The sequence below is a fragment of the Lutra lutra genome, chromosome 15 (assembly GCF_902655055.1).
Source record: "Lutra lutra chromosome 15, mLutLut1.2, whole genome shotgun sequence".
In the NCBI taxonomy this organism is placed as follows: Eukaryota; Metazoa; Chordata; class Mammalia; order Carnivora; family Mustelidae; genus Lutra; species Lutra lutra.
The window spans coordinates 12,391,662-12,414,229 of record NC_062292.1 but is presented as its reverse complement, the minus strand read 5'-3'; the positions used below and the strand labels follow the sequence as shown (position 1 = coordinate 12,414,229).

At 44.6% G+C, this 22,568-nt stretch overlaps 1 protein-coding gene across 5 annotated transcripts in view; it reads right to left on the bottom strand.

Annotated features, from left to right (window-relative positions):
* The window catches only part of TRAF5 (TNF receptor associated factor 5), a 51,383-nt gene that overhangs the window by 6,648 nt on the left and 22,167 nt on the right, over positions 1–22,568 (bottom strand). For 3 of the 5 annotated variants that reach the window (XM_047704291.1, XM_047704290.1, XM_047704289.1), the window contains exons 2-10: positions 17,568–17,786; positions 16,330–16,387; positions 13,405–13,506; positions 10,987–11,151; positions 10,289–10,366; positions 9,900–9,974; positions 6,415–6,507; positions 1,980–2,120; positions 412–580 (exon numbers count right to left, since the gene is read on the bottom strand). In XM_047704291.1, the coding sequence (XP_047560247.1) occupies positions 412–580; positions 1,980–2,120; positions 6,415–6,507; positions 9,900–9,974; positions 10,289–10,366; positions 10,987–11,151; positions 13,405–13,506; positions 16,330–16,387; positions 17,568–17,785 (1,099 nt within the window). In that variant the 5' untranslated portion in view covers position 17,786. Of the gene's footprint in view, positions 1–411; positions 581–1,979; positions 2,121–6,414; positions 6,508–9,899; positions 9,975–10,288; positions 10,367–10,986; positions 11,152–13,404; positions 13,507–16,329; positions 16,388–17,567; positions 17,787–22,051; positions 22,057–22,568 lie in introns of those variants that run through there. The other 2 variants (XM_047704292.1, XM_047704294.1) reach the window with 2 other exon arrangements.

The window sequence follows — 22,568 nt, the reverse complement described above, 5'->3', positions numbered from 1 at the left end:
GTGTAGAGGAGACGCCCCCGCATTGAACTAGCGTGCATTAGCAAGGTGAGCCTCATTATTTAATCACTGGGAGGCTTTTAAAGAGCCAAACCCTTTTATATTTTTCTATACTTAAAGTTTCCGCCACATCTCTCTCTTAGCTTTCTCATCATTTCCCACTCTCCTAAAAAACCACCACTCCCTGTTTCTGGAATTTCCTGGCCCATTTCCACCCCCTGCCTGATCCAGCCCCCCCTCATCGCCCTCCATCACTACCCCCCACCCCCCGACCCCGGAGTGGCCAGAGTCTCATGCTGTTCTGTTTCACAAGTACCAGATTCGGCCATTGTTTATCCTGGACAGCTGGGACTCTCCATCTGGCTAGATGCAGACCACAGAATCATCCAAAGAGAAGTAAAACATGACACATACCTAGTCTTTGATCATTGGTTTCTAGCAGAGTGATTTTCTGTTTCACCGTATCAATCGTTTCCACCAAAGCCCTCAGATCAAATTTACTTTGTTGCTGGTTGGCCGTCTGCAGTAGCTGGCGCACTTGAGCTTCTAGCCAAGCTGACTTGTCAATGTGACTGGAGAGAGCCTTTCAGTACAACACGGATCATAATGTCAAAAAAAAAAAATTTTTTTTGTTACTATCTTAGTAATTAATTCACTGAGATTAAATGTTTTCAACTCAAACATTTCAAATTTAATCAATCCATTAATGAAACGAAAAAGGCACAGTCCAGAAGAGGAAAGTTCAGGGAGGATCACAGAGAGATGAACCACTTAATATCTTCCTCCCTGACCCGGTCCCAGCTCCTGTTCCAAATTGTTGAACTTCTCTTCATCTGACTTTTACTCCTCCTCAATTTCTTGCCATTTGGTTCTCTAACCTATGTTTATATCTCTGTTCTATTGTCTCTCCCCTTGCCTTACAACTTCCTTCTCAGAGGCTACTCTCCTGATCCCTTCCCACTCTGCTAGAAGGCAGAGAATGAGCTGGAAGGAGACCCACCCGTTTGGGCCTGAGCACTAGAGGGGGTAGGAAGTGCCCTGAGGGAGGGCTTGAACTTGTGATTGTTCTCCACGGATGGAAGAGATTGAACAAAACTAGACTTGTATTACCTCTGCACCCTTGCCCCTCAGTTCCTTAACTCTGAAGGGTTTCTGGGTTAGAAAAAGGTCAGAATTGAGATAATACCATAGGAAGGATTTCCTTTTTTTATTTTTTTTTTGGGTGGGCGGGGATTTCCCTTTTTTTTTCTACACACACACACACACACACACACACACACAGACCAAGTATAGAAAACACATGGGCTGCATTTTTCTGGGAGAGTCCACATTTCAAAAATACAACCCATACCCATGTCTTCAAATCTTTTTCACTATAAATTTTGTAATTACAACAGACATTACTCATCAGAAATGTGTTTATGGTTCTTTAACATTCACGATTTGCAAAATCATTTTTGCTATATTTTAGTGTTGCTTAAGGCATCTTCTTCCCAAGGGAATAAATAGTTTCACTTTGTTGACTGCAAAATGCAGAACGATAGAATCTCTCAAAGAATTTGCCATCAAAGGACTAATATTGGCCCAGTATTAATTACAACCCCAATTGCCATAAATTATATAAAAGTATTATATCAATGTTACATGTACGGACACTGTTAAATGTTGGGGTTATGTGAAAGAAGATCTTTATTCTTTTACGAAACACAGACTGAAGTTTGTAGGGATAAAGGGCCCTGACATATACAGTTTACTCTCAAATGGTTCAGAAAGAAGACAGAGCAACAGAGAGACGGACAGAGATATGGGACAAAATGCTGACAATGAGCGAATCTGAGAGAACAGTCATTTTTAAGCACTAGCTTATCCTTGTAGATTTTCTTTACATTTGAAATTATCTCCATTTAAGAAGTTGTAAGAAAAACTTGGGACTGCCAGTTGAAGGCTAAATCTTGGCTACGAGTAGAGAGGTCGTTTCTCACCTGGATGTTTGAGAGGAAGCTTCCATTTTTGCCAAACAGCTGTGCAAACTGCTTGAACTCCTTTTCGAATTTCTTTACAGTTTCTGCTAGCTGCTGGATTTTACTTTCTTTCTGCTCTAGGCTCTTATATAAATCAGAAATCTAGTAACAGGAATGTGAATGAGATCATTTAAATGCACGGATACAAATTAAAATAATGTAAATATATGTCTAGTAAAGTATTGCAAGTAAGAAAGTGTTTCTAGAAAAATATATACATATATATACATTTTTAGGGAAATATTTGTCAGTAGTCTCCTATATAATATCTTTGGGCAGTTCAAAAAAAAAAAAAAAAAAAAACAGACGCACAGATTTCTCGTCAGCCTTTTCTATACTTAACCCGCTCTGATGGTTCATCTAACGACAGTGACATCACTTGACTAAATTTTCGGAATTGGTTCTCTTCATTCACTCAGCGCGCACTTGTAACAACCACAGAGTACCGATCACCATCCAATAGATGCTCTCTGCACAGTATCAGTAGTAACAGCTGAAATGTGCTGAGTGTCTGTCCTACCCTTATATTCATTAGCTCTTTTAATACTCAAAGAACCCCATGAGTGGGGTATGACTATCAGTCCCATTTTACAGACAAGGAAACAGAGGCAGAGAGTTTAAGTAACCTGTACAGCATACAGCTAGCTTAGCAAGTGGTAGGCAAATCATGTTATGCTCTTAGAATCTGTAACGTATTGGAGGGAAATAACCAAAGCCTTTGTGAGCTGAGACGGCTCTTCTCATATACCCTAATCCATTCAGTCATCCATACTTACCAACTTCGACTTCCAACACGCAACAAAACGAACACGACTCTTATATCCACTTCTTGTTTCAACTTATTTCAATGCTTGTTTTAGCTTTCATTATCTCTCACCTGGGCTGTGACCACAGATTCCCAACTGGTCCTACACCATCCCTCATGGTCCTTCCAGAAGGGAACCTCTATGGGAACTGGGACACGGGTCCCACGGTTCACTGTAACCCTAGGAACTGGTCTGGTGCCTGGCATCAGCAGGTGTTTGAGACATATTTGTTGAGTGATTCTGTGAATGAATGATTCTCTCCCTTTCTTTAGTCTTGTTTTCCTCAAATTCATCCTCCATGCCGCAACCAGAGTAATATGAAGGGACGAATCTGGTCTTGTCACCGCCCCCTCTTCCTTAACTATGAGGATAGTTACACACCCTACATGATCAGCCCCTGGCTACCTTCTCAGCCTCCTGCCCAACCACGTCCCACATGTGCCCTGCCCAGCAAGACTACACATGTCCACTGTCCATTGGGTCCTGCTTCCTCAGATGCTTCTTTCTCCATCTAGAAACCACCAATTTTTCAGTCTCCGCTCAAGGGCACTTTCTCTCAGAAATACTTCCTCACCAGTACCACCAAGCTAGGTCCTCTCTCAAATTCCAAGACCCCCTGGCCACACTCTAGCATGGAACTGACCCTCATTACCCTTATTGCTTTCTGGGGTTGTTTCGCTCTTTTTCCTCCACTACATTGTTGAGGCTACATCTCACTCAATTCTTCATCCCCAAAGTCTAGCACAACGCCTGGCACCCAGACGGCATTTGATACACGTTTTATAAAAGAATACACAAATGGCTGCAACGACCGTGTGATCTCTGGCCCCGGAATCTTCCAGTTCGACCCTGAGAGCTGACTTCCGCCTCCACGGCAGACCCATCCCCCTGATGGAAAGCAAACCTCGGTGTCTCCTCTCCCCACCCTCTTCTCTCCTCTGCTCTTCCTCCTGTTCCGGTAGTGCCCATTTCAGGTAATAACTACCATGTCCTCCGCCTTCTAGACTCACAGCTTGCCATTCTGACCTCTCTCCGTGCCCTCTCCATCCCCACAGACACCGCCCTGGCTGACTGTCACCAGCACTACCAGCTGCAGGAGCTTGCCTTCGCCTAATATTGAGCTGCTTATGATAATGGCACTGAACTGAGTTTAAATATATTGGCTCACTTAACCTTCACCACAACCCCATTTTATGAATGAGGAGAAAGGGAAGAGAGAGGTTAAGCAGCTGGTCCAAACCCATATGGCAAGTAAGGAGCCAGGTCTTGAAAGCAGGTGTCCTGGCTCTGGAGTCCCCACCCATCCACTGCCAGGCTCCCCCGCTGCACTGCTAGGTTAGTACAACATCCCTCGGTCTGGTCCCCCTGTCCTCACGCTCTTCTCTCCCTCTATCCATCTTCTATGTTATGACCAGCTAGCTGTCTTACTTTTTTTTTTGCTTTGAGATTTTATTTATTTATTTATTTGTTTGTTTGTTTATTTGGGAGAGAGCAAGAGAGCATGAGTAGGGGGAGAGGCAGAGGGAGAGGAAGAAGCAGATGCCCCACTGAGTGGGGAGCCCAATGTGGGGCTCGATCCTAGGATCCAGAGATCATGTCCTGAGCCAAAGGCAGATGCTTAACAGACTGAGCCACCCAGATGCCCCACAGCTAGCTTGCTTTCTAAAGCCAAACAAATAATTAGGTGGCTATGTACTGGTCCTTATCTACCCCAACTATCCAAAAGTTCACACAATGCCACTTGGCTTTTATGAAAGATGAATGTTAGCATCTGCTCTCACTAACCAAAAGTCAAAAAGGATTTCCACTTTTAAGAAATCGTAATTGCTTCTTTGCTTTACACCCCTTCGGCTTATGAACGGTTTCATAGGATGGCTCTGCTTTTCCATAGTGGGGGAAATCTGCATTTTCCCATTTTAAACCTCCATTATTAGCTTCCTCTTATTGACAAACATTTGGCCCTTAAATCCCTTTGAAACAAGGCAGAATATGAATGAATAAAAAAATAATCGAATGGGGACGCCTGGGCTCAGTGGGTTAAGCCTCTGCCTTCGGCTCGGGTCATGATCCCAGGGTCCTGGAATCGAGCCCCGCATCCAGCTCTCTGCTCAGCAGGGAGCCTGCTTCCTCCTCTCTCTCTCTGCCTCTCTGCCTACTTGTGATCTCTATTTGTCAAATAAAAAAATAAAATCTTTAAAAAAATAACAATAGTATCTGCAACTTGTTAGCTCACACAGAAGGCCACTGCAATGTGGACCCAGCATACCAGTCTCCAGCTCTCCCCCACTTACACTCAGGAGCCTCGCCACCCCAAAACCCCTGTTCCTTGAACCATCAGTCTCATGCCTCCCTGTCTTTCCTCTTTTGAAATGCCCTCTTTCCACAACATTTAGGCTGACAAATCTTCTCTTCCTTCAGAGTGAAACTCCGATGTCCTCCCTTGAAGAGCCTTCCCCGACTCCCACAGAGGAAAATGCTGCAGCCTCCGTATCCCAGACTGAGGCACAGCGTGTCCTAGGGCACAGCATCTTATCTATTTGCACTGTCGTGAGTTCTTCAAGGCCAGAAGCTGTGTCCTCCTCCAGTCAGAATCTCTAGCAACTAACCTCATGCCTGACATACGGCAGGTGTCTGTTGAACGAATGAATGATGATGGATGCGTGGGGCGAGTGGTACAGAAAAAATTGGGAATGGTTACCAGGCAGTGTGCCCTGTACCAAAGTCACAGTTTAAATGGTCTTCCCAATTTTTTCCAAGATCTGATCTTGAAACTCACACACCTCCTTTAATATGGAACCAGACATCAGAAAATGATTGCCAAGAGTAGAATTCAGCTCCCTCTCTTCCTGACACGGGCTTGAGAAGTCTGATCCTCTGAGATGTTCTAACAAAACAATTAACTTTTATAATAATTACTCAACCAAATCAGCATTTACTGAGGTCCATTATGAATATTCCAGAGACTGTGGCAGGCATGTGCACACACAATTTCACTTGATAATCCCAACTCCGTGAATAAAGAGCTCTGTGTGCACCATCGGGCTGCCCAGCTTCTCCGAGGCAGGAGTTAAGACTTACTGCAAAATATATATAACCCATAATGCCTAGAACAGATTGTCAACTGTTGTTTCAGAGTAACACTGTCTAATTCCAAAACATCAAACACCTACTCGTCACCTACCAGGTGCCAAACATTAACCACAAGGCATGCGGTATACTGCAGAGAGCAAATACGGTATTTTGTGTGGAGCACTGGACTGAGAATCAGGGGACATGGGTTTGTGATTCAATGCTGCAAGTTACTTACAAGTTACAAACTTGTTACAAACACTTACAAGTTACAAACACATCAACATTTCTTTGAGCTTAGTCACTTCATCTGTTGAATGAGAGGGTTGGACCCAAAGATCTCAAAGGCACCTTCCAGTTCTAGTGTTCTATACTCCTATGAGTCTGCCTGGCCACTTAGTAGAAAAACATCTACCTCCAGTTGACTTGTACTGAAACCTAGGAGAATATAAAAATACCAACAGTTACAAATCCCAACAATTGCCCTGCCTCCCTTTCCATGCTAACCCTTGAATAGTTACCTGTTCTTCTAACTGGAAGTTCTTTTCTAAAACCAGAAGCATGTGGTCCCGTAAGGCTGAATGCTCGTGCTCCTGCAGGACACCCCGTTTATCCTTCAGGAAGAAGAGGAAAGGAAGTCAGGTTGCTGAAAGACTCCAAAATCAAGGTAGTGGAGGAATATTCCACTAACAGAAATGTGACAACTCTGCTTACTTGTCTAAAGGTGGGATGCAGGAAAAAATAGCCCCTCCTGGTCCCTTTTCCAGCTCTAGGATTCTAAGGTGTCTATGAGACAATTTTAAACTTACAGAAACAGAGAATTGGGCCACAGTCAAAATTCTCAAAGCAGATCTCCTTCTGTGCGCTGGGAATCTAGGACTGCGGGTTACATATGGTTATCATCTCTCAACGAGTCTCCCATAAAACTGATCTCCTTGGGTGGTTAGCTTCAGATCAGTGTCAAGCCCAAGTGAGTTCTGTCTCCTACAGAGCATGCATTTCCATGCTGCCTTCTACCAAAGGCCAAAGGTACGCAACCTGATGGCAATTCCAGCCCGCACAAATTTGTTGCCCTCAAAAATCCAAGGATATGTTTGCTAGAGTAAAGGGTGACTTCTTCCCTAATCATTAAAATACTGAGTTGCAAACTGCCTATATTACTAGTAAAAGCAAATGTTAGGTGTTCCGGGTGATTCCGTGGACCTATGCATACATTTACCATCAATTTCTCTTCAGTTTAGGATTGGCCCCTCATCCAGAGAACAAATCTCATCCTCAGCTTTGGTACTGAGGTGAGTTCTAGAGGACAGCCCAACTAGGAGTTTAGAACTAACTGTCAAGAAGATCTCTCTAGAGTTGGAAAGCAATTCTGTAAATTGTGCACTAAAAAGGTAAACCCTATCCTTTTTGCAGCCAAGATAATCCCAGGTTTGATATGTGTAAAGGTATGGACTCTTCACTGATTTCTTTAAAAGGCTTCTCACGAATACATAGGTTTTTAAAATAAATGTATGCTTATGTCAAACAGTACACCAAGATATAGAATGAGAAGCAAAAGTCTCCTTCTCCCCAACACCCCCCCAATTCCCTAGTCTCTCATTCACCAGAGTCAGCGACGACACGTATACACTTTTAACTCAATGAGATCATAAGCATATTCAGTTTTTAAAAATACTACCTTATTCTTTTTCTCAGATGCATGGCATTCCAAAATATAAATATATAGAATTATATAGTCAGCACTTCAGTGGTGGGCTTACAGGTTTTTAGTTTTTGGTGGTTTTTTTGCTATAAAAATTTCTCTGCGTGAGGGTGTTTGTATATGTGCAATCATTGTGTACTTAGAGTATCTGTGAAAATTCCTAGCAATACAATTATAAAGTCAATATATGGATTCACTTTTTTTTTTTTTTTAGTAAAGACATTTTTATTTACTTTTTTTTTTTTAAGATTTTTATTTATTTATTTGACAGACAGAGATCACAAGTAGGCAGAGAGGCAGGCAGAGAGAGAGGAGGAAGCAGGCTCTCTGCCGAGCAGAGAGCCCGATGCAGGACTCAATCCCAGGATTCTGGGATCATGACCTGAGCCGAAGGCAGAGGCTTTAACCCACTGAGCCACCCAGGCACCCCTACTTTTTTTTTTTTTTAAGTAATGTGTATGCCCAACATGGGGCTTGAACTCATGACCCTGAGATCAAGAGTCATATGCTCCACCGACTGAGCCAGCCACGCACCCCTCACTTTTCATAGATATGTAGTCAAACTGCCCTCAAAAAGAGTTGGATATTATAAATTGTATTAATCTTTGTCAATTTGATGGTGAAAGTTATATTTCTTGTTATAATACATACTTATTTAGGAGTGAGATGGGGTGTCTTTTTTTACATCTATTAATCAGTTGAATTTTTTCTGGAACTATTCATATATTCCTTTGCCTATTTTTCTATTAAGTTAGATAAGCTATTTACATGTAAGAATGTTTGTATATAAGGAAAATGCCCTTTTTGTCTTCTGTCAGATGTTGGAGATATTTACCTCTAGTTTGTGGTTTGCCATTTGACTTATGGTATTTTTCAGAAATCACATTAAAGTTTCAAGTATTTGTGGTTAAGCATCAAAATTATAGTTCTGGTTTTGTGTCAGTCATCTAAGAAAGACCTTTATTTTAAGAATAAAAAAAAAGGGGGCACCTGGGTGGCTCAGGTCATGATCTCAGGGTCCTGGGATCGAGCCCCACATTGGGATCTCTGCTCAGTGGGGAGCCTGCTTCCCCCTCTTTCTCTGCCTGCCTCTCTGCCTACTTGTGATCTCTATCTGTCAAATAAATAAAATCTTAAAAAAAAAAAGAATTAAAAAAAATTTGCTACCTTTACTTCTAGTATTTTTATGATTTTTTTTTTAAAACTTTTTATTTGGAGTAATTTTAGATGCACATAAAGTATGAAATAATACAGTGCATTTTATCTCTTAATGTCTAAAACTCTGATCCATCTGGAATGTATTAAAGGGAGGCAGGAATCAAACTTTCTTTTCTTTTTCATTTATTTTATACAATTTATTGACAAATATTTTTAATAGTTTTTAAGGCAATAAAATACACTTTAAAGCATGATTTCAAATCGGTTCTGTTTCAAAATACTTGGTGATAGACCAGGAGTACCAGAAAACCAAGATTTATAATCATCTGAAGAATGACTCCAGAAAGTCTCAAAATCTGGTGGAGACCGCGGACTCCGAATTAGAAAAATTACCCGGATGGTTAATTTTATGTGTCAGCTTGGCTGGGCCATGGTGCCCAGCTGTTTGGTCAAAACTAATCTAGATGTTGCCGTGAAGGTATTTTGCAGATGTGATAAACATTTACGATCAGCTGACTCTAAATAAAGCAGATTTCTCCCCACAGTGCCATAGGGACTCATTCAACCAGCTGAAGGCCTTGAGCGCCAAGAATAAGGTTTCCTGAAGAAACAGCACTTCTCAAGACTATCACATCGAGGGGCGCCTGGGTGGTTCAGTGGGTTAAAGCCTCTGCCTTTGGCTCGGGTCATGATCCCAGGGTCCTGGAATCAAGCCCCGCATCAGACTCTCTCTGCTCAGTGGGGAGCCTGCTTCCTCCTCTCTCTCTGCCTGCCTCTCTGCCTACTTGTGATCTCTGTCAAATAAATAAACAAAATCTTAAAAAAACAAAAAAGAACTATCACATAGAAACTCCAGCCTGCTGGTCTGCCTTGCAAATAATCCGATTCCCTAGTGCCCTTAATCGCGCCCTCAATCGCATAACCTAATTTCCTAAAATAAATTTCTATGTATGTGTCTACATGTAGATATGTTATCTCTTGTAGATTCTGCTTCTCTGGAGAACCCTCACTAGTAACACAGCCAGTCTTAAAGTTCCTCCATAGTGAATGTCTTCTGCATCCTGAAGAGGATCAAGCAGTAAAATAAACCTGCCCAACGAATTCCACAGTAGAATGTAGAGGCGGAAACAAAAAGGCATCCCGTACCTTCACAGTACAGCCGTAGTGCTTGAAGGGACAGTCTTGCTCAGCTTCAGGACACACAGTGAGGTGCTCATCCACCTACGAAAGGGACAGCCTCGTGCCACCAAAATTTATCACCAATTCTTCGGGTGCCTGAGAGAGCCCCAGGGTGGCTTGGGAAGGAGGGAGGGAACAGAACGGGGAAAGCCACGCTGAGGCCTAGTGGAGGGAGAGCTACGGTAAAAACGGAGAACTCCTTTCCGGAAAAAGGGAAGGGGACACAGAGACGTGGTTATTGTGGGTGTGCTCTAAACCTTGGGTCTCAGCCTGTGGGAGTTGATCAAACACACACCACAGCGGTTACTAAAATGTTATCTTACATTAAATCTACTAAGAGAATCATTTACAGTTACCTCAGTTCTTGGAATAATCTGCAAACACTTGTTGGGACAAGATACTGGGTACTCGGGACACAGGTTTTCCTCATGATACTGAAACAGAGAAAGGGTGATAAAACAGAGCAGTCCTTGCTTCCAGGGTTCCTTTCTATGGCCTCAGAATGTTTATGCTTATGTCTCTGAGAATGTATGTTATATGGCTTACCCTCCCCAGGAAGGTACAGCCTAGTTCCAGAAAGGACTAAAGATGGCTGCTTCCTTCCCGGGAATTCAATTCAGTTTTCCAATTATTCCAAAAGAAGGTCAGAGGGCACAGGCCTTCCGGAGGGCAAACTATGAGAGTCATCAGTATGGCTCCTGTGGTACATATAAAAGGTACCTCATGCCTTCTTCCTCTGCCTACATCCTGCCACTCCAGTCAGATCATAGTGGCCTGAGGACACAGTATCGTCACCTCCTTGTGACCCAGCACCCAGCATTGCTCCTTGCACACTTACACTCAGTAGGTGCTCAAACAATGCTTCTGCCAATGATAAAGGAGTAGGGTCCTACCAACAAGAAGGTGTTTTGTTTTTTACAGAACTCTCAGATAATTCTTTAGATCTATTTCTGTACAAAAATAAACTCAGCAATGTCCTGATTCACTGTGACCGCTCAGGTAGAATTTAGTCCCATAAAGATGATTCGTCTTTCTTTCTTTTTTTCTTTTTTACCTGCAGACTGATTACTACCACGTCTTTTTTGCAATAAAGGCACTTTTCCTCTCGAAAATGGCAACGTGCGCTCAAATGTTCTTTCAGATCTTTCCGAAGGACTTGTTCCTGACAGTTCTCATTAGAACACTGCACAGCTTGAAACAGGCACTGCTGGAGGTGGTCCTGCAACAGAAAAGACAGGCCAGTGGGCCCCACTGACGGGGGCAGCGGGACGGGGAGCCAGCTGGACGCCTGGAGAGGGAGGGAGGACGCTGGGGCCAGGTGGACAGACGGAGGCCATGCCAGCCTTGTGCAACAGGAGTTGGGAGGACAGGGAAGATGGCTGGAGAAGGAAGCGTGGGGAGTCCAGTTTAGACTATCCGTTAGCTCAGATTCTCAGATTAATCCCCGAATATTTTCCTTAGGCTTGCTGAGTGATCTACCCATTCTGCAAGGACATTCTTAGTTTCTTTCTGCACCGCTGGCACCAAATACTAATCTCTGTACAGCAGATGGCAAACGCCAGGACGGAGGGGGAAGAGGGAAGAAGAGCACGGCGTGTCCTAAGTGCAGAAAGGAAGGGAAAGGACGACAGAGAGGAAGGGCAGATGTTCTAGAAGGGCCAAGAAAAGCAGACGGAAGACATACAGGATCATAGGCCCACGAGAAGCTGGGAATGGTCAGGCTGTGTTCAGAAAATAGGTTTCACCAGAGTATGAGACAATGATACGGACACTGCTCATTCTAATATTCTCCTGGTACAGACTTTTAAAAGCAAGAGGTATACTTTAATAAAACCTTTGGACCTTTGCAAGTTATTGTGATGCTAACAAGTCATCAAATCCCTAGTGAGTCCGACCCCTGTGAGATCCCCTAAAACACAGCTGGCCTGTTACTTGTTTTTGTAAATAAGGTTTCTCTGGAGAACAGCCACCCATCTACTTGTTTACATACTGTGAGGAGTCGGGGTGGGGGGAACTGCTTTCCCCCTGAAAGGGAAGAGCTGAGTTGAGTGGTGGATACAGAGACTGTACAGCCCGCAAAGTCTAAACATTTCACTAACTGGCTCTTGACAGAAGAGTTTGCGGACCCCTTTCCTGAAGGCGAGAAAAAGCAACCAGTTTTTCTGCAGGAGGGAAATAAATATTATAGCTACTCTCCTTTGCCTCTAGTAATAAGAAACAAAGAGGGACTACTGAAATCCCTATCTTCTCCGAAATTCGCTGCTGCCACCCTTCCACCCTTGCTGACACAGTCAACACTCATCACGATTCTGCTGCAGGGAGAACCTACACCTCACCGTGCAAGCAGGGGTGCAGGCTGGGGGCAGGACCGAGTGGAAACACAGGAGAAAACAGGTAAAAAGAAACCAGCCACTGTTTTCTGGAAGCGGATGATCGGGCCACAAAAGCTGATGGCTGGATGGTCCATTTGAGCCTCACTTCCTGCTCAGGCTTCGTGACCACAAAGTTGGAAAAGAGGTCCTGCTCTAGGGCTTGGCTATCAAAACATGAGAAAGTTCTAGAAAGTTCGGTGAACTTCCAGAAAAATCCTGGGGTTAACGGGGAAAGCATCTACACATTTAGAAGCTCAGTGCCTAGGGGGTTTGGAGGCAAGGTGGAGAAAAGGCTGAATCACCTGAAATGTGTTCCAAAAATGTGTGGGTGGGAGAGGAAAATTTCAGCTGCCTCCAAGCCATTCTCTGGAAGCTAGAGATGCCTGGTTCTTCTTCCTGCACAGTGTGATCAAACCTGATATGGGCCTGCCATGGCAGAACTCTGTTGCCCCATTTCCAGTATGGCATTTACCAAGCTTCCCACTTCCCCAGCTGGATGGAAGAATCAGGTAGGGCAGCTTCATGTGAAAGTTTAACACCCCCTTGCTCCCCCCACGCCTCGTGTGTTTGCAGCTCATACCAATGCTTCACCTTTAAACTACATCCTAGCTCTGATCTGGTCTGCGTTACATGCCTCAGATCATAAACTCTCAGGCCACGGCCCATAGCTGCTGGGAACCACCCACCCACCACCTGCCAGTACTTTCCGGCAGGGACCCTGGCAGTCATGTCTTTCTGCAGACTGCTGTGGCTTCCACCTGAGGACCCCAAATTTTCACAGTTCCCCACAAATGACATGTCCTTTGGCCCTGCATGTCCCACATCTTGTCTTTGGATCAATGACCCCCTAACCCACAATTTAGGTCTAGCGCGGACAGTGTGCCCTCCATGCATTCCAAATGAAATGGACCTCTTCCCTCGCACCTTAGCCCTTGTTGGGCTGTACTGCAGCCAAATGTATTGCTAGACAGGAATTCTCTGAGAGCAACTTAATGAATCCCATACCATGCTTAGCCCAGGAGCTGTCACATAAAGGTGTTCAACACATACCACTGGAAAAAATGACAAAGGCAAATTTATTGGTCCTGAGTAATACCGACCTGGTAGCGTCCCAGAATAATCTTAGCATTACATCCAGGAGCATTTTTGCAGTACACATATAAATTGAGGACTTCCCTTTTACAGCAATTGTCTTTGAACACCTAGGAAGGAAACATAATAGGTCTCATACACTCCAAAGCTTCAGAGCAATGTGAATGAAACTATTATTAATTCAGTCTTCAAATACATCTCAACAGTCAGGTAGAAACTTCCAGACAATGGTTGGAATGGAAATATCAGATTCGGCACCATCAAAGAAGAGGTTTTCTCAGATACATATTTCCAACAGGCCACTAAACACACAAGTCAGGAAATTCAACGCTCCATGCGGTAGGCTGCAGGAGAATCTCATGGTGCACTTGACCTTGTATGCTCAAAGATCAGAAGGTGGGCTGTGGAGGAGGGTGATGCTTTCAGCAGCTTCCTGTCATAGTGTAAAAGTCTGTATTAGTCATCAGGTAGTGTCACTGAGGCTGTGCTGACTTTGCTATTCCAGTGCACACCAGGAGTTAGCAAACGTTCTAACGTTCTCCGTAAAGGGTCAGATAGTAAGTATTTTCAGCTTTGCAGGCCACGATGCAATATTTTCTTTTGCAACTATTCAGCTCAACTGTAGACAATATTGAAATGGATATCCATGGCTCTGTTCCAATAAGCCATTTTTTTTTTAAGATTTTATTTATTTATTTGACAGACAGAGATCACAAGTAGGCAGAGAGGCAGACAGAGAGAGAGGGGGAAACAGGTTCCCTGCTGAGCAGAGAGCCCAATGTGGGGCTCGATCTGAGGACCCTGAGACCATGACCTGAGCCAAAAGCAGAGGGATAACCCACTGAGCCACCCAGGCGCCCCTCAAATAAGCCATTATTAATGGACACTGAAATGTAAATTTCATGTAATTTTCATGTGTCACAAGCCATTACTCTTCTCTTGATTTTTAAAATAAGTTTTTTGTTTTGAAATAGCTCAAAGGCTTAAGAGAAGTTGCCAACATAGTGCAGAATTCCTGTGTACCCTTCTTTGGATTTTTTTCAATGATTTATAGAGAAACCATTCTTGGCTCACAGGTCATATGAAAACAGGTGGCAGGCTGGATTTGTCCCAGCAGATCTCATGTTGTAATACGCCACCCATGCCAATCCCTGATCTAGCGGGTGAGGCACACACAAACACAGCACTGTCCTCTGCTAGGCATTTGCAAAATACAACATAGCATAGAGAAGGAGGGATGCCTGGGTGGCTCAGTCAGTTACGTGTCTGCCTTCATCTCAGGTCATGATTCCAGGGTCCTGGGATGGAGTCCCCCATCAGGTTCCCTGCTCAGCAGGGAGCCTGCTTCTCCCTCTACCAGTCCTCCTGATTGTGTTTTCTCTTTCTCTCTCTCTGACAAATAAATAAATAATCTAAAAAAAAAAAAAAAGAACATAGAGAAAGAGCAGGTATAATAGATCAGGTGTTCAGGGAGCTTTCTGGAGGGGGTGATGCTTGAACGTCTTCCAACAGAATTGTAAAGGAAGAAAATTGAGCTTAAATGGAAGTTTTAAGGGAGGGGCACTTGGGTGGCTCAGTGGGTTAAGCATCCAACTCTTGATTTCAGCTCAGGTCATGATCTCAGGGTTGTTGAGACTGAGTCCTGGGTGGGGCTCTGCACTGAGCCTGGCACCTGCTTAAGATACTCCCTCTCTCCCTCTGCCCCTCCACCCCTAAAAAAGGGAAGTTTTAAGGGGGAAAATCTTCAGGTTAGGAAACAGTTCCTTAGATGCAACACTAAAATAACAAGCAACCAAAACAAACAAAAGACAAGTAAGACCTCATCAAAGTGAAAAGCTTTCATGCTTCAAAGGACACCATCAAGAGAGTGAAAAGATGAACCACAGAATGGGAGAAAAATATTTGCAAATCATGTATCTGTTAAGAGCCTTGTATCTATACATAAAGAACGCTTAGAACTCATCAATAAGAGACCAATAATCCACTTAAAAATGGGCAAAGATGGGGCACCTGGGTGGCTCAGTGGGTTAAGCCTCTGACTTCAGCCCAGGTTCTGATCTCAGGGTCCTGGGATCGAGCCCCACATTGGGCTCTCTGCTCAGCAGGGAGCCTGCTTTCCCCTCTCTCTCTGCCTGCCTCTCTGCCTACTTGTGATCTCTCTGTCTGTCAAATAAATAAATAAAATCTTTTTTAAAATGGGCAAAAAAATTGAATAAGCATTTCTACCAGAAGATATACAAATGGACAAACACCTGAAAAGATGCTCCATATCATTAATCATCAGAGAAATGAAAATCAAAACAGGTATCCCCTAGAAAGACTATAATCAAAAAGACGGACAGTAACAACTTTTGGCAAGGATCTAGAGATGTTAAAACTCTCACAACCTACTGGATGGAATGTAAAATGGTGCAGCTGCTTTAAAAACAGTCTGACAGTTCCTCAGAATGTTATACATAGAGTGACCATTCGACCCTAAACAGAACCACCACATGATCCAGTAATTCCACCCCTGGGTGTATACCCAAGAAACATGTACACTTTAAAGGTAAATTTTACGGCATATGAATTATATCCTAATAAAGTTATTGTCAGAGATAATAATAATGGAAGGAAGTTTTAGAGATTGACCAGAGAAGAAAGTGAATTCCAAGAAACAGGATGGATGTTTCATTTCTCCAAGCAACTCAGTACACCTGGAGCTGGTGTAGGAAGGGGGTAAGGAGGCAGAGGAGAATTTGGGTTGGGGGGGGCAATAAAGCTCTGAAACAGTGGCAGGAGTGGGGCTTAACCTGACCACACAGCAGAGGAACGTGGACTCTAAGAAAGGGCCCCTCCCTCTCCCCCTCTACTGCTCCAATCTCTATGTCCAGTTCAACCCAGGACACTGGCTTCTCCATCATCCAGCTAAACCAAAGCAAGGATTTTCTTACCTCCTGAGATCTGATAACCTCCTTATCTACAGGACAGAGTGGGACTGCATTTAATTCTCTGGAGAGAAAAATAAAAATAGAGCCAAATTAAGAGTTGACCTCAACAGCTCTTCCGAGAGCAGCCCCAGCAGTTCAGCCATGCTTGACCCCTTTGAGCAACCCCTGAGCAGGCCAGGCCTCATCTTCCCACCATTCTGCTCCCTACCTCAGGAAGGGCTGTATCTCTCTCCCATCTGTCCATTGTATCTTCAGCGCCTCCCCAATCTGCTGAAAAATTCCCATTCATTCCCCACAATACAGGTCAAATAGTAAGTCCCCCAGACAGAGTTCAATGTCCTCTGCCAGTGCTTCTCACCCTGTACCACAACCTGTCTCCTTCACTAGACAGGAGCACTCTAGGGGCAGAAACGGGGTCCTGGTCACCCTGGACCTCCAGCTCTTCCTCTCTGTGCCCTAGAGCTTAGTTTAGTAAGGAGCCTGGAACACACAGGTGCTGAATGGACAACCCCATGAGGGGACAAGAATGGGCTATGATAATCCCCTTTCCAAGCCTGGCAGAAGACAGCTTACTTACAGCCCTAAATAAGCCCCCAGAGCCTGTTTCCACATCTCTCTTGGTCTCCTCCTTCAGAATGGCAGGACCCAGGTTTTACAGCTGCACTGAAGCAGACAGTGTGCCCACTGAGGCACACTTTCTGGATGGGACACCACCTCTTCCCTTAGACAAGGAAAAGTCAGAGCCACCACCTGGAAGACGCCTGTGAAATGCAGGCCCTTCCCAACACAGAAGGTGCCTCCAGGTCTGCCCTCCCATGCAAAACAGGTGTGGTCTACATTTTAAGAAAAGGTGACTGTCAGGAGCCCCAAGTCATGTACAGAATTCTTGAGTCATTATGTTGTATACCTGAAACTAACAGAACCCTGTATGTTCATTACACTTGATTTCCTTTTTAAAAAAGGGGGGAAAGGTGACTATTAATAAGTGAATGGCAAACAAAACAAAATAAAAAAAAAAAAAAAACAACCCAAAAACCGAAAACCAAAACATGATTCCTCAGGCTTTCAGAGAAGGGCTCAGGGAGAGCCCCTCGTTGTGTTCATGGTTCTGTGGTCAACCACAGCAATTCCCAAAGCTACCATTCCAGTCCAGTGGCTGCGCTGGACACTGGGGTCCCAGGAACACCCCTCCCCCACCCGACTGCTTGAGCCCAGAGCGGCAGCCCCCCCCCCCAACTCACCTCAGGGACAGGATACAGTGTTGACAGAAGCGGTGCCCACAGCCTGTCTGGTGGGGGTTGTGCAGCACGGAGTGGCAGAAGGCACATTTGTAGCGTTCTTCTAATTGCTCCACAAACCAGTACTCTGTGTTGGGCTCAAAGTCCAAGGAAATGGAGTTGCCAGAATTTTGGCGGATGAAACCACAGGGGACACCTCCTTGCTCCTCAGAATAAGCCATTCTGCGGGGGAGGGGGGCAGGAGAAGAGGAGGAAAACTGAGTGTGTGGAGATCAAAACAACTGTTTCCTACTTAGTGCACATCACCCCCATGGGCATTCTGTTGACTTCGTAACAAACAGTAACAACCTCCGGCCACTGGGGGGCTCCCACACAGGGGAGATGTCTTTGGGGTGCTCAGGCAGGAGGCTGGACCAGACTTCTAACGAGATTTTACAAGACTTCAGACCTTTGCCCATCAGCCTCTTACAGGATGCTAAATTATCCTGTCAGTCTGGCCACACGCTTGGACCAAATATAGCCAGGTGTTAACTACATTCTAACAGACTCTTGTTATGGGATTTTCTTCCACTCAGTTGAGAGAATGGAAACAAAGATTTTGCTAGTATTTTTTGGAAGAACCTTGTATACCAGTACGTTTCTTGCAATATATATCGCCACCGCCAAGCCACATCATTTCTCACGTGAACTAAACAAGCCCATTAATTGCTTTCCCCTCCCATCCATTCTCCATACTATAGCCAGGGCAACATCTGCAAAATGCAAAATGCAACTGTGATTGAAGGTTACCTCCTCTCATTGTTCAGTGGCTTCCCAGGCTCTTAGGGGAAAGTCCACAATGCTAAGAGAGCTATAAGACTGCATCCTCTACACCCAGCAGCATCCTGGACCTCTCCTACCCTTGCTTTCTGCACTTGAACCATACAGGCTTTCTTTTCATTCTTCTAATACATCAAGCTATCTCCTGCCACAGGGCCTTTGCATAAGCTATTGGCTCTACCTAGAATCCTTCCCCTGTCCCCTTCCAGTCTTCTTCGCTTCACATTCATGATTCAGACTGCAAGTGTCATAACCTCAGGTAAGCTTTCTCTTCTCCACTCCCCTTCCTCCACCCTCGTTGAGCAGCAGAACACCCACTCATGTCTAGGAAGCATGTGTGGCCTCCAGGGAGTGGCTAAGGGATGACGGTAGGTGGGGGGGGGTGGGGCGGTTAATTTTTGAACATGAATATAGTACCTATTCAAAAATAAACAAATACACAAAAACAGAAACTAAACATCCACTGTTGTATCTATCGTAGAACCTGGTTCTAAAATTCAGAGGAACATTTGATTTTAAATTAGACATGCATTTGTGTGAGTATTTGATTTATATCTGTGCTCTTCAATGACACAGAGAACACCCCTGGTGTTACTCAGGGTCGTGTCTCCAGCCCTCAGCCCCAAGCTGGGTATGGAGAACGAATCAACTGTTTGTGGAATTCATGTGACCAAATGGACTCTGACAAATCTGCAATAGGACAGCTCTAATTAGTGTTGCCCACTAATGTGGTGACCCTTTAACTTTTTATAAGGAAGGACTTTCCCCGTCTTTGAAATCTGATGAAAAGTCTGGACCTTCTCCCCATAAAACAGCACGGACACCTGATCTCTGGACCTCTGCAGACCCTCTGAACCCACCGGTTTCCCCAGTTAACCACAGGCCTGGCTTCCCAGTAGGAATGCTGTTACTTTGGGCACGGGGCCAGGAGTGGTGCTTTCACAGAGTCCGGCATGTGGCTAAAGGCTAGGAGGCCATTGAGGGTGGTCCCTGGGAGTGACATCCTTCCATGTGGTTAGGGAACAGGAAGGCCTGGCCTTCAGGTTTGCTTGCTTTGGCTTGCTCTCGGGATCCCTCAAGAATCTCCTGCAGCTCATGAGGTCAGCTGGGCCTGAGAGCAGCTGCGTGTCCGGACAGTGCAGGCGGGAATGGGCGACATCCAGCACCGGGCCTGGCTCCAGTCAGCTGCCAGCCCCGCCCAGTGCCCGAGTGGTCTGAGTCTGGGCTGTGGCCGCAAGACTGGAGCAGAGAAAGCAACTGGCCTCTTAGATCAGCAAATAAAGCTTTCTCTCTGGAGAAGACCCACAGAAGAGGGGATTTTTTTTTTTTTAAATCCTGGGGTTTGAGACCAAAGCCCCACCTTTTCCTCTCTGCATGTTTCCTGCAGAACTTCAAGGGGGGTAGAGAACCAAGACATGATTGTTCCCCTTTTAACCTGCTTTACTCTTGAGAGTTAACAAGTCTTAACTGTGAAGATGAAGAGGCCCAGGACTTGATTCAGGTGCGCAACCCTAATGCCCCAGACTCCCCTTTCTCCAGAGAAATGAAAACACCAATTCCAAACCTCCCTCATCTGCCCGGCATTCTCTGGTCCCAAGGGAAGACAACAATTCATGTCCCACACCCCTCTAGGATTCTCTCTGAGACCAGGCTCTTGTCTCTGTCACACAGCATCTAAATTTGGACACTCAGAGATGTGCTCTAACACAACAGTCTGGCTCAGCTCCTAGAACAGGGCAGTAAGGCGGACAAGACTCGGTCTGCTTCCCGCCCACTGCATTCTATCCTCTTTCCTAACAGAGGAATTCAATACACTCATCTGTGTGCCCCTCTTTCTCTACAACAGCCATTCTCAAACTTTTTGGTCTCAGGACCCTCCCTCCCACCCTTTAGACTCTTGAAACCGAGGACCCAAAGACCCAGAACAGCCAACACAATACTGAAGGAAGAGAACAAAATTGGAGGATTGACACAGCCCTACTTCAAGACTTCCTACGAAGCAGTAATAATCAAGATAGTGTAGTAGCGGTGGAAGAAGAGACAGATAGATAAATGGAACAGAAGAGAGAACCCAAAAATAGACCCACATAAATATAGACGACTGACCTCTGACAAAGAACCAAAGGCAATACAATGGACAAAGACAGTTTTTTTCAGAAATGGTACCAGAACAACTGGACATCCACATGCCAAAAAAAAAAAAAAAAAAAAAAAAAGATGAATCTAGACGTAGACTTTCCCTCCACCTTTCACAAAAACTAACTCAAAATGAATCAAAGACCTAAATGTAAAATGCAAAGTTATTAAACTCCCAGAAGACAACACGGGAGAACATCTAGATGACCTGGGGTACGGCAATGACTTTTTAGAGACAATATCAAAGGCACAAACCATGAAAGAAAGAATTTGTAAAGTGGACTTCATTAAAATTAAAAATTTCTGCTCTGCTTAAGACACTGTCAAGAGAATGGGAAGACAAGGCACAGACTGGGGGAAAATATTTTCGAGACACATCTGATAAAGGACTGTTATCCAAAATATACCTCACCAGAGAAGATAGGCAGGTGGCACATCAGCATATGAAAAGGTGATCCACATCAAATGTCGTTTTATTCACCTACTAGGATGGCCCAATCCCCACCACTGATGATTCCAAATATTGGTGAGGATGTGGAGGGACAGGAACCTCACTCACAGCAGGTGGGAATGCAACACTTGGGGAGACAGCCTGGCAGTTTCTCTCTTTCTTTCTTTTTTAATATTTTATTTATTTATTTGACAGAGAGAGAGATCACAAGTAGGCAGAGAGGCAGGCAGAGAGGAGGAAGCAGGCTCCCTGGCGAGCAGAGAGCCCGATGCGGGGCTCAATCCCAGGACCCTGAGACCATGACCTGAGCGGAAGGCAGAGGCTTAACCCACTGAGCCACCCAGGCACCCCACAGCCTGGCAGTTCCTTACAAAACGTGTCTTACCATCCAGGAATCCCTCCTTGGTATTTACCCACGGGACATGGAAACCAATGTCCCCATAAGACCCTGCACATGGATGTTTACAGGAGCTTATTCATAACTGCCAAAACTTAGAAGTAAATGAGATGTCCAACAGTAGGTGAATGGATACACTGGTATATCCAGACAACGGAATATTCCTCAGTGCTACTAAGAAATGAGCTATCAAGCTGTGAAAAGATGTGGAGGAATCTCAAGTGTATATTACTTAGTGAAAGAAGCCAATCTGAAGAGCCTTTGTAATGTACACTTCCAACTATAGAACATTCTAGAAAAGGCAAAATAATGGAGGCAGTGAAATGATGGGTGGTTGCCAGGAGTTAGGATGGAGTAGTGGGAGATGAATACGAGCTGCAGAGAGGATTTAGGGGCAGTGAAAATACTCAGAACGATACTGTAGCAGTAGAGACATGTCATCATGCATTTGTCCTAAAACAACATCTTATCTGCCTAAAGACAGATCCTGCAAAGGGAATCCAATTATTATAAACCACCTCTCCAGGAGTCTCATCAACCAGGAAAGAGCAACTCATCACAGGAGAAGAAACTAGAAGGTGATACTCACACAAACTCAGTCATAAACGATCACACCTCCCCCCAGTCTTCTAAGGGCCAATTTATCTCTCCTAAAAATTATTTGCTGTCCCCTAAGAGGCTTACTTCCCCTCCCCTTTCCCTCTTAGGATGGTATTCAAGCCTGAATTCCAAGCCACCTGAGAGAGCTACTCGTTTTTCCGTGGGTATCTCCCACGAATACACAAGTTATATGTGTTGTTAAACTTCTGGTTGTCTTTCTCTTGCTAATCTGTCTGTGATCACAGAGGTCTCGGCTAAGAACTCAGAAGAGTAGAGGCGAAATTGGTTTTCCTCCCCTACCCAATGTAGGTTCATCAGCTGTGACAAATGTATCTCTCTGTTGGGGGACGTTGACGGTGGGGGAGGCTATGCATGTGTCGGGGCGAGGGGTCTGTGGGAAATCTCTGTACTTTCTGCTCAATTTTGCTGTGAGTCTAAAACCACTCTAAAAAATAAAGTCTCAAAAAAAAAAAAAACCACAAAAACAAAAACTGAGGACCCCTGAGTTGTTTATGTGGGTTATAGTTATCGATATTTACCAATTTGAGATGAACACTGGGGAGTTTAAGGGTGCCTGGGTGGTGCAGTTGGTTAAACGTCT